Source organism: Erythrolamprus reginae, unplaced genomic scaffold (assembly GCF_031021105.1).
Source record: "Erythrolamprus reginae isolate rEryReg1 unplaced genomic scaffold, rEryReg1.hap1 H_15, whole genome shotgun sequence".
Lineage (NCBI taxonomy): Eukaryota > Metazoa > Chordata > Lepidosauria > Squamata > Dipsadidae > Erythrolamprus > Erythrolamprus reginae.
In genome coordinates this window covers 742,211-754,534 of record NW_027248468.1, presented here as the reverse complement: position 1 = coordinate 754,534, position 12,324 = coordinate 742,211, and the positions used below count along the sequence as shown (strand labels likewise).

The 12,324-nt window shown below is 38.1% G+C and overlaps 1 protein-coding gene across 3 annotated transcripts in view; it reads left to right on the top strand.

The window, feature by feature from the left end:
- Positions 1 to 12,324, top strand: part of LOC139155358 (nuclease EXOG, mitochondrial-like) — a 63,811-nt gene that overhangs the window by 3,661 nt on the left and 47,826 nt on the right. For 2 of the 3 annotated variants that reach the window (XM_070730490.1, XM_070730491.1), the window contains exon 2: positions 626 to 753. In XM_070730490.1, coding sequence (XP_070586591.1) covers positions 651 to 753 — 103 coding nt within the window. In that variant the 5' untranslated portion in view covers positions 626 to 650. Of the gene's footprint in view, positions 1 to 625; positions 754 to 11,664; positions 11,909 to 12,324 lie in introns of those variants that run through there. The other variant, XM_070730489.1, reaches the window with a different exon arrangement.

Genomic DNA, 12,324 nt, shown 5'->3' with positions numbered 1-12,324 from the left:
TCGATTTAAGTAATTTTACATACAGGGTAGAAGGCTTTATTTGGAAGGCTACCAATTAGAAGACCTCAACAAAGTTTTAATTTATGTCTTTATGGATGATAATGTTGCCCTTAACAACAGAGGCTTCAGGAAAAACAAAGTGAAGGAAAATAGATCCATTAAGATGAAATAAACCTTGACATCTGAATGTCACTAACAGTCAATGTGCACAGTTAGCAATGAGGAAGATACACATTGTTGTTATTATTGTTCTGTTGCTTCAAGTGTGCTTTTCCCCTGTCTCGCAGCATTATTCCTATAAGGGTTAAAATAAGCTTGATACAGCAGTTGCTTTGCTTTTGCATTGAAATAAAGTTTTGAGAAGCAGGTATTTATTGAAAGTGCCATATAGAGGTTGTTTTGTGTTTTGTCCATTGGGAGTGTTCTTAGTCCTTCTTACATTAAGAGAGGAGCTGTGTCTGTTCATTAGTTGAGTTAAATAAACCTAATTTTTAGTTGAGTTAACATTTCCTTGCTTACAGATCATAGCCAGTTGCTTTGGTTGTGTGGTTAGCTATGATTCAAATGTGACCATATACATATTCCTTAGCTAATATATGTTGTCCATATCTTTTTTTTTTGTTAGCTTCTTGGATTCTCAGCCTTTCCAAATGTGGTACCCATCTCCTAGAATTCTCACACTACATGGCCAAAACAGCTGTTGGCTCAAAATTCTGCAATCCAGACCCATCTGGCAGACTCAGGTGGAAAAAGGTTAGCGTATAGCATCTCCAGTGTCTGACAGTCACATTTACCTATTAAATGATGCAGTTTTCCTGTTGTGTAATCGCATTTTTTCCTAAACAGTGCATCTCTTTAATCTTCCTGGCCTTCAGTTGGTCTTGTGTATTTAATGTTAAGAAAGTTCTTGATATAGCAATAAGGGAGCTCAGTCACAAGGTTAGCTATGCATGAGAGTGAGGGAAAATCCAAATAACATTTGGTCTAAGTTTAACTACCGGTATGTCAAATACCATAAGTAGTGGTAGTTTGAATATATTTCATTTGCTGAAATAGGGGCCTTAAAAATAATTTAAAAAGCAAGGCTATCCTTTACATAACAGTTAATTGGGATTTTCTCCCCAGTAAGGGAGGGGGCATAGAGTTCCATCTTACTTAATCTTATATTGTATTCACTCATCACTTTAAGTCATGATGGAATTGGAGGGGTATGGTTAGTGTGATATGCAAATCATAAAATTGTCCAATCTATGTCCATTAAAAAATAGCTGCAATTGAGACGTTTGTATCTCTAGGATCAGCCTGTTTTGTTCCTTTTTTGCATAGGGAAACTTAAATTAAAATCAATAGGCAAGTAAAAAAAATCTATGCCATTTTGTGATCATAGTAACAAGACACTGCCAAGTTTGAATTATTATCTAGAAGCAGGGGAAAATATTTTTAAAAACTAAAAGCACATTATATTTAGAGCCCTTAGTCTTATGCAATGTTTTCACGATTATCCAACTGTCTATGACATACAGGGTTTCCTCATTTTTCAGTACAGGTGATTCTGTTTTGCAACGTTAGCAATAGTGACAGAATAAAAACAGTTTGAAACTTGATTTTGACATTTATTAGTAAGGGAAAAGCTAATTACATTTATCACTGCCCTAGCTCTGATACACTAGTATACCAAGATTAGCAACAAAACATGTAAAGTGGAGAAAATCATATAGGTGTGAGTTTTAATTTGATTCTCCCAAATACTTAACCATCATAATGTTTGGAAATTATTCTGCTAACTGAATTAAGTCAGGATGTGCTAAGGCAATGTGCATGAGATAGAATTCCTGAAAATAGTGTTTGAGTTTTTTAGAGATTTATTTTTATAGCTATCTGAATTTTTGATTCAGGGATACATTCCTACATTAAACATCATTTTAAACATATGCTGAGAATTCCAGAATGATCAGCAACCACATAATACTTGTTTCGAGAACCCATAACAACTTGGCAACAGTTTTCCTATAGTAAAATCCAATAATCTAGATAGGGATCTTTCTTACACTATATTCGGCTGGCTTGGTAGGAGACAGAGAAAGATTGATGCCATTGCTACCTTCTAGCATTGTGGAGTATAAGCCCTATATTGTGGTGCCATTTTATCTATCAATAATGTATGCATTTGTGAGCTATATAAAGCAGAAATCTTAGGCAGTTCAGCAAAAAGCTTAAAATCAATTTAATGGTCTAAATCATATACGTATTAGTGTGAATGTGTTCTCTAATCTTTTTCAGTAGATTCTATTTTATGCATTTCTACTTTTTCTAGGGGTGAATCTATTGCCAGGTATAGGTCCACTACTTAATAGTGCCTGTTAATTAGTAAAAGGTTTTCAGTGAATTTTCTAAAATCTGTTAGGTCTATGTGCTCTTTCTGAATATTTAAAGATTTGAGACTTGAGTTTAGTGTCCTTAGTTATAAACACAACTGGCTATTGTAGTGGACACATCCTCAAGGACGTTAGCATTTCAAGTCTGATAGCTATGAATTCTAATGCTTTTTATTTGTGCCTTCATTTATTTTAATGCAAAGCAACTGCTGTAAACTCTCTAAACTTTTTTTCCAGTCAGGGTTAAGGTAAAGTGAAGCTTAGAAGTTAGAAACTGTTTTTTGTAACTTTCCTATTTCTGGGTTTGATCTTTCATCCAATCTATTTGAGGATTTATCACCTTCAAATTCCACATTAATGCAATATTTCTTTCTGGATTCTTCGTAACAAACTAGCAGCATTCACAAACAAGAAATCATTCTATAAAATGAAGAAATTTGAGGGAGAGGGGAATGGAACGGATCCTCAAGAAGTAAACCTGTAAAAATAAGCTGGTGGTTATTTCCCACAAAGATGACAGACTTCTTTGTCAAGTACACATGTTTCTTGTATTTATGTAGTGGCAAGAAAAATGCTTCTTTTCTTGGATTTCTACTGCTTCAGTTTTCTATAAGGATAAATTTCCTGATTATCTTGACAACTTTGCTTTTTACTTCTATAATAGCAAAGAGGTCCAGAAGGATATCACGACAGATAATTGTTTTGGAAAAGGAGTGTAACAGACTGAGCACAGGAATTGTTTACTGAGCCCTTTAGGAAAGACTGGTCTACTCCATTCCTTTGTTACAGCAAAATAGAACATTATCATTTTCTATGGAATAAAAATCTATACCATTAATTTCACTGATCTTGACTTGGTAGGGAACTGCACTTTTTTTAAAAAAATTAAAATCTATTTATATATTCCCATAACTTTTATTGCTGGTCATCAATATTTTGAAATAAAATCTTCCCATCAAAATTCAAGTTTGGTGGTACAACAGATTAATTTCCCCAGATGTATTTTTCTTTTTAAACATATAAGTACATCAATTATTCATATTTTTTCTGGTGATGGGTGAGAGGAAAACACCCTCTCTACTAAAGCTACTTTTCATATTAGTTTATATTGTTGGATACATAAAAGCGGTTACTTTTATTGGTTTCCAGTGCTATGCCCTACATTTACAAAATGCCAAGGGCCTTCAATCTTGCTGTTGTCCACATTTTAAAACACAAATGGAACCCTACAAATTTTCACCTATCAGTATATGTTGTTCCTAAGTTAAATGACTTTTCTAAGGTAAAATCAACATAGGTACAGTTTGTCAATTCTTATGGAAAGAGCTTTCTGTATTATTTTTAGCATTAGAAATTTACTCTAAAAGTTGAAGAAAAAAAATTGGAAGCAAGACAAAATAAAACAAAAATTCCTAATTTAATTCAAATATTTAGTGGGTCTTTCCCCCCCAGAATTTCTAAATTGTGAGTTTTATTCCAGAAACCCAGTTAAAGGTCTTAACATAGTAAAATGTGAATCATTTTTTTGACAAATAGTTGCCACTTATTAATAAACTGCATTATCTGGTCTAAACAGGAATTTGCTGGCTTCTACAAAATTTTCAGTTTTGGATTCCTATCAAACTTCAGAAATAAGAATTAATTTAGGAAATATTAAATGCAGAAAGCTCTATCAGGTGATGAAATAATTAAAAATATTACTGGTCCTTGGCTCATATTCCAATGTACTGTTTGTATACCAAGATATGTGAAATGTAAATGTTGTGGGTTATATTTCACTCTAGTAGCTAAAAAAAAAAGAATGTAGATCAGAGATAGCTTGTACTACTGAGTTAACAAAACATAAGTATCCACTTAAAAGAAAGAGAATTAAACAGAGGAGCTCATAGCTGTAACCCCTTTTGAACTGAAAAAGTGTGCTGATTTTTTTATATATATATATATATTATATTATATTATATATAAATATAGATATGCATATGTAAGATGGCCTAAAGAAGACATTCACTGTATTGCAATTCTTAAATGGAAATGTTTTGAAGCATTGTATCCTAATTCATGCATTTGCAATAGATCTTTGTTTCTTTTTACTGTTGTATTTTAGAAATGAGTCTCATGTTTGAAAATTAGATCTGCCAGTTTGGGTATCACTACTTCAGCTAAGTAAAGGGTGCCCAAATAAAACAGTATGAATGTAGTATTTTTGCCTTGTGTGAAGCAGTTCCACTCCAGCAAATAGGGGGTGGAAATGTAGAAAAAACTATTTCAAAGTCTATCTTTTTCCTATATGAAAATAAACATTAAATGGCAAATTTCTCATCTATTTTGTAATTTTTAATTCTAATTGTATTCTTTTTCATCAAAGACAGATTTTGCAGTTCCATAACATGCCACTGTGGTAAATCACATATACAAGTACTTAATCATATTTGTGTAGCTGTTTCATTTATAATAATTCCTGTAGCTATTGTTAACCATTGATCAATATTACCATACCCTTGCAATGCAAGCATTTTACAGTATGAACGGAGATTTAATAAATGGGAAATATTGTGGTGGATGGAACAATTAGTAAGAATAAATTGATAATGTTGCAAAGAAATTCTGTGGGGTATTGGAAAGCCCTAACTTCTAAAATTGGCTTCATTATACTTTAAGAGGAAACTGCTGTACAGATGATTATGTGTATCAAAAATAACACACATTATAAATTATTGCATTTTAGACGGTTCACATTTAGCAACTGTAGTTGGGACCAGTAACTTGGTTGTTAAGCAAAGTGGTCATAGTGAAAAATTCTAATCAACTAATTAAGATCACAGAATTGAACTTGTTATCTTGCAGTAAGCACTTTTTAGGACCTGCCTCTCCATGGAAAAAAATTGCTCAGGAAGATATAGCATGCTGATGGAATCTCTCCACTAGTAAAGGACAATATTTGTAGCTCAGGGTTGACCTGTAGTCCTTGGTGCTCTCTGAGCTTGGTTGTTTTCTTGCAGATGTTTCATTACCCAAACTAGGTAATACTCCTTTAACGTTCCTCACTAGCACTGATAATGTTACCTAGTTTGGCTGATGAAATGTCTGCAGGAAAACAAGTTCAGACAGCACCAAGAATCCTCTCCATTTTGCAAGGGAGGGGTCAGCACAGAACAATGCATGCTGACTATAAAGGTGATACCGGGACAGATACACTGCAAGAGGTTACTTTTTTATCATCGTACTCTCAGATGGTCACTATAAGAGGACATCACTAGGCAAAGCCACTGGGAATCATGAAACTACTGCCTGGGATGGTCAGTCAATATTTCTCTCTAATGATTGCAGAACAAATTCTGGTCTGGTGAGAACAGAAATATAAGCTCAATTAAACAGTATTTTTTAATGACAAAAAAGGAAAACAGGATGAAAATATGTACATCATCAAAGAAAAAAAAACATAGAAAATGTTTTTAAAAGGTGGAAAAAAGTGTATATAATTTTAGCAGTAAAGAATTACAATTATATATTCAATTATCTAATGCATTTAGATAATACTGTTATTCAAGTACAAATACATTACAGTATTAATATAATTATAATAATGAGTCTTCAATACACTAGCTTCTTATTTTATCTCTAGTTTGGAAGAATTTTAAAATGTCATGATTTAGATCAAGAGTAATCAAACTTTTTAATATTCAGTGAAGTTATTTCTAAACGGATTTAATAGCTAGCATATAATTTTCATTAGCTATATGCTACTGCAAAATGGGAATATGTTGCCTCTGTGATGCACACTTCTCACACAATTTCACTATGTTGGCAATGCCTACAATTACTAATTTCATGGGAAATATCTCAAGCTTTTAAAGTGTAAAGATAATTTTGATCAGATATACTTCAACATTGGCACGCAAAGATCAATACATTTAATGTGGCATATTTTAACATCAGGTGAATAAAAATGTTCTCAGCTGATATACAGGAGTGGGAAAGTCAAATTGTACATGTGAAGGAAGGTTGTAAACAATTAAGTGATGGTGAAGTTCAAACATTAAACACTAATCAAATTTCACAACTAAAATGCACACATAAAGGTATCAAGTGTCCATTTATGACAGTAGTGCTTGGCAGTTGCTGTTGCTACATTTCAGCTTTAATTGAAGATCTTTCACATTTTATTGCCACTTACCGGCTGTTCGTAATTTTTTCTTCTCACCCATGCAATCAATTATTTGATGTTTATTTTCACCTTGGGGATGTGAGTAATTAAACATGAAAAGCAACTACATGGACCCATCACATACAGTACCTATATATTATTTAAAAGAGAAACACTAGGTAAGTGCAAATCCAATCACGTTTAATACAATGAATTCTGCTTAAAATATCTTGGCTGCACTGAACCCAGGTGGGACGTGGGGTTTAATAGAAGTCAAGATTGAAGTTGTAGCTAGTATGATAATTATGTATAAAAGTAGCCTTTGACATGACCTAGTTGAGACTAGATTTATGTTACTAAGCAAGACATTTGTGATTTTTGCCCAAATTTCTGACTTTTTTTTTTGGTCACAGTTGTTAAAGTATACTGCACTTGTTAAGTGAAGCACCCAGTCCTTCACATTGAATGAATCTGGCTTCCTCCATTGATCTTGCTGGTTAGAAGCCAACTGAGAAATTTACAAATAGTGACCCGAGACAAGAAGCTGCAATCATCATAAATACATGCTAATTGCCAGATAACACAAATTTTGATCATATGTCAGTGGGGAAATGTTGCAATGGTCGTAAGTGTGAGGACTGATCCTAAGTCATTTTTTGAGTGCCACTTAAACTTCAAAGTTGCTAACAAATGGTTTTAAGAAGAGGTACATGCACCTGTACATTTATTGTGGCACGTGCAAAAGAATAGGGGTTGAGTTTTAGTGTCAATATTAAGTGTTACTTTCTTAATTTTTTTGATGCCTTCCCCCTAGGGATATCACTGGTGAATCTCAAATACTTAAAAAGGGCTTCCTTGCAAAATTAAATTGGTGTTGAGTACACAGATGACATTAAACCATGTGGGGCTGATATAGTTTTGTCTTGATGTGAAGCTGCTGGGATTTACAAACAATCAATTATAGATTTGGGAATCCAGCCAACTTCGCCCACAAACTGTAACACAGAATAAAAGTAGAAAATCTTACCTCTATTATGCAAGACGGCAGACACGCTCAAATTATGCTTGACTCCTGGTGATATTTTATGCAAACAATGTATACACAGTTTGTGTCATTCGTTTCTTAGTGTTTTTCTCTTTTCTATGGCCACAATTTCCTGGTAGTTGGTCTGCCCGATCAAAAAAAAAAAAAAGCACTCCAAACTGCTTAACTTCAGAATACATGTAGACTAAATTGAGATGTTCTAGTTGCTGATATTAAAGGCTCCTTTAAACCCAGCTCAATTCTGGATGATTTAATGGCTGCAGCCATGCCCCCCCCCCCCTTTTCACTACAACATAGAAGTGCCCTGTTTGAGATATCAGTTCAAGGTCAGTCCAGCCTGCAGACTGGGATTTCCCAGTGGTACTACATCCAAGAGAGCATCCTGTCTGCTTTTTATTTTCATGCCTTCAGGCCAAATTTCAGGGAGTTACACAGATATTATGTGCACGCTCCTGTGCTGAACTGGATATTTTAAGGTCTGGGCTATATTTGGCCCTTTGATTGTCCTTGTCCAGGCCTCTGCAGCAGCAGCAGGGAGTGGTGGCAGCAGCCTTCCACAACGGTTCATTTCTCATATAACCCCTTGAGAACAATAACTGCCCATCTATTCAGTTTTTGTCACTATCATATAAAAAAGCTGTTGAGATGATAGAGAGTTCAGAGAAAACCAACAAATATGATTAGGAGATATTAAAACACATGAAAAAACATTTCAGGAATAGGGCTATGTCTAGTTTGATGAAAAGAACTACGGGTGACATGGTATCCAATATCTGAAGAGCTGCCACAAAGAGGGGTCAACCTATTCTCCAAAGTTCCTGAGGACAACATAAGTAATAAGGGTTATGAAGGAGATGGAATGGTATTTTTTGCCACCACCTGTTGGCCGCGCCTGATTGGTCTCCAACTTTCCACTTCCCACAATTGGGCTCTGCCTTTTCTCTTTGGCTGCAAGGGCCCTAGCTCTTCGGCCTAGCGCTCCTGTCACAGCCCCTCCCATCACAACCACTTAGTCACAGGCCTTTCTCCAAATGGGCACAAAACTGCATTCACCCCAGACTTTTGGGCGCATGGGACATTTTGCCGCCAGCCAGTGACGGGTTACCACTCCCGGCCCTACCGGAACGTACCAAGAGCACGCACCTGCTTGGGGCACACACATGCCCGGTACAGAATTCAACTTCTGTGCATGCATAGAAACCAAATCTTGCGTGTGCGCAATTTCTGTTTTGTTTTGCTTCTGCGCTGTGTTGAAAACTGGACAGAAGAGCTGCTGGTCACTGATGCAACCGGCAAAACAAGGTAAGAGCTGCTGGTATGTTCCCACTTGCTCGCCTGTGCAAATATGTTCCTGGTGGCGTTGCGGCTCTTCCTCGATGTTCTGGCCGATGGGCCATGGCAGGGCGGCCCTGAGCTCCAGCCGCGCAGCTTCTCTGTGCTCTCCTGTATGCGCCAAGAGATGCCTGTGGTGTGGAAAGCAGAGAGCAGGCCATGCGGCTGGATATGCTGTTGGCCGCTGTTGGCCGCTGCCGCTCTGTGCCACAGTGAGATTCGGCTGCTGCGCATGTGCAGTAGCCGAAGTCTCACATGGACGTCCTTGCGGCAGCGAGATTTGGACAAAAATTTCCAATTTCTTTGCTTTCGCTAGAATCGCGCAGGTTGTGTGTGCAAGGTGCATGCATGCCCAGCAGCAATGGAGCGAGGTTACGTGCTCCATTTCTATCACTGGTTTGTGGCCTAGCCCTGCTTCCAGCCAATCAGAGGACCAAGAACTTCTAGTTTGCATGGAACTTTCCTCTTGCTCTCTATGTACGGAGGTTTTGCACAGAGGGTTTTCAACCCTTCTGTTCTGTTTCTCTCCACTGAACAATCCCACCACCTTCTCCCTCATTCCAGTGAAACAGGAAAGTTGGAGAGGGGTGTGATTGAAAGGCTGGGCCAAACAGGTAGGGCCCTTTCAGTGAAGGAGAAAAGGCAGAGCCCAATAGTTGGAGGTGGAAGGCTGAAGACCAATCAGGCGCAGCAAACAGGAGGCGGCGAAAAGTCCTAGACCCTCAAGGAGAGATCTAACTTAGAACTAAGAAATTTTCTGACAATGAGAATAATGAATCAGGAAAAAATTGCATTGAGCTATGGATGCTCCATCACTGGAGACTTTCAAAAAGAGACTGGATACCCATTTGTCTGCAATGACATAGGGCAGTGTGGGTGAAACTTTTTGGCACTAAGTGCCGAAAAAGGAATGTGTATACAAAAGCATCGGAAATCAGAAGTGCAGTTCTCTGGCGCACGCGTGCACCAGGAAGCTGAGTTTCCAGTTTCTCCCCTGCACTGGAAGGAGAGTCCAACATGGTAATTCCTCTAGTCTTATTGGTAGGGACTGAGTTTTTCAAAACTCAGTCCCTACCAATAAGACTAGAGGAATTACCATGTTGGACTCTCCTTCCAGTGCAACGAGAAGACCGTTCAGGTAGGTACAACGGTCCTTCTAATGCGCACCTGTCAACTGCTCTTCTGGTTTCTGGTGCACATGGGAACGTCTCTTCTGGTTTCTGGCTCTCCCATGCACATGAAAAAGCAACAGGTGATGGCTGGCATGCTTGGAGAGATGGTTCTGCATGTCACTTTCACCACACATGCCATAGGTTTACCATCACGGACATAAAGTCTCCTGCTTGGAGTTGGACTAGATGACCTCCAGGGTCCCTTCCAATTGGTTATGGCTCCTGCTCTTGAAACTACCCTAGAGGTAGTCCTCAATCTACAACCACAATTGAGCCCAAAATCTTTATTGCTAAGCAATACATTTTTAAGTGAATTTTGTCCCACTTTACCACCTTTCTTACCACAGTTCAGTGAATCACTGCACTTGTTAAATTAGTGACACAGTTGTTAAAGGAATCTGTTCCCCATTGACTTTGCTTGTCAGGTCACAAAAGAGGATTGACTACAAACCATAAATACGAGTCAGTTGCCAATGTGGCTGAATTTTGACCAAATGGCCATGGGGATGTTATAATAATAATAATAATAATAATAATAATAATAATAATAATAATAATAATAATAGTTAGAAGGGACCTTGGAGATCTTCTAATACAGCCCCTTGCTTAGCCAGGAAACCCTACACTACTTCAAATGGTTATCCAACATGTTAAAAACTTCCAGTGTTGGAGCATTCATAACTTCTGGAGGCAAGTTGTTCCATGGACTAATTGTTCTAAGTGTTGGGAAATCCCTCCTTAGTTCTAAATTGCTTCTCTTTGTTTAGTTTCTACCCATTGCTTCTTGTTCTACCCTCAAGTGATTTGGAGAAGTTCTCCCTCTTCTTTGTAGCAACCCAAGATATTGTAACACTAAGATATTGTAAGATTGCTATCGTGTCATCTCAATGCTTCTTTTCATTAAACTAGACATATCCAATTCCTGCCACTGTTCATGTTTTAGCCTCAAGTCCCCTAATCACCTTAAAGTTTCAATGGCCATAAGTGTCAATGGTTCTTAAATCACTTTTTCTCAGTGCCCTGGTAAGGCTGAATGGTCACTAACCTAACGGTTGTAAGACAAAATCCTTAAATTATGTTATGCGTGTCCAGTCACACTTAAGTTGTGTGTCCAATCACACTTGGCCAATAAAAAATTATATTCTATTCTAATTCTTATTTCTATAGAATAGGAAATGGTGTATTTTCTTATTTTTATTTCTATATTCTAATTCTTATTTCTATATTCTATTCTATTCTTATTTCTATCCTATTCTGGGTGAGGGATGATGGTTCTTAAGTCACTCTTTCTCAGTGCCCTTGTAAGGCTGAATAGTCACTAAACCATCAGTTGTAAGACAAAATCCTTGTTATGTGTGTCCAATCACACTTGGCCAATAATTTTATTCTAATTCTTATTTCTATAGAATAAGAAATAATATATTTTCTTATTCTTATTTCTATATTCTATTAGAATTCTTATTTCCATATTCTATTCCTATTTCTATCCTATTCTGGGTGAGGGAGCAGGGCCTCGCTGAGGGAAAAGCAACTTTCGCGCGCTTTCCTCTCCCCTCCCCTTAGAGGCAGAGCGGGGCGCCTGCGCAGTTCAGGCAAGGGGGCGGAGGAAAGCCTCGCTCCCCGTTTGGCGGTCCTCTCGGCAGGGGTTCCATGGCAGAGGCGATAGGCGCCCGCCTCGGTCGGAACCGATTCTTCGGCGGTTTCGTGTGCGGAGCGGCCCTGGGTGCCACAGTCGCGGGGCTGCTCGACAAAAAACTCCTCAGAAACCCCGACTGGCCACCGAGCGCCGCCTCGCCCCAGCCGCAAGAACCGCGGCCATCAACACCATCACCGTTGGGAGGTAATGAGGTGACAGCGCAAGCGTCCCGGGGAAGGCGAAATGATGCGAAAAGTGGGCGTGGCTGAACGGAGTCAAGAGCAGGGTTTGGCAAAGCTGGACTTCAACTCCCAGAATTACTCAGCTAGCATGATTGGCTCAGGAATTCTGGGAGTTGAAGTCCGAAGTCAGAAGAGCCAACTTTGCTTACCCCTGAGCTAAAGCAAAGGTGGCTGAGGAACTCTGGGAGGTAAAGTCCACAAGCCTTAAAGCCGCCAAGGTTGGAGGACCCCCTAAGCTAGAGGGCGAATGCGCAGGTGTGGGATACTCCGGCAGCCTCTCCATGCAAAAGGAACAATGGTGGTTTTTTATAAAAAAAACCCCGAAACTGGTTGCTTAGCTTAGCACAACACCCAGTCAGAAAATAAGTTAGTTAGACC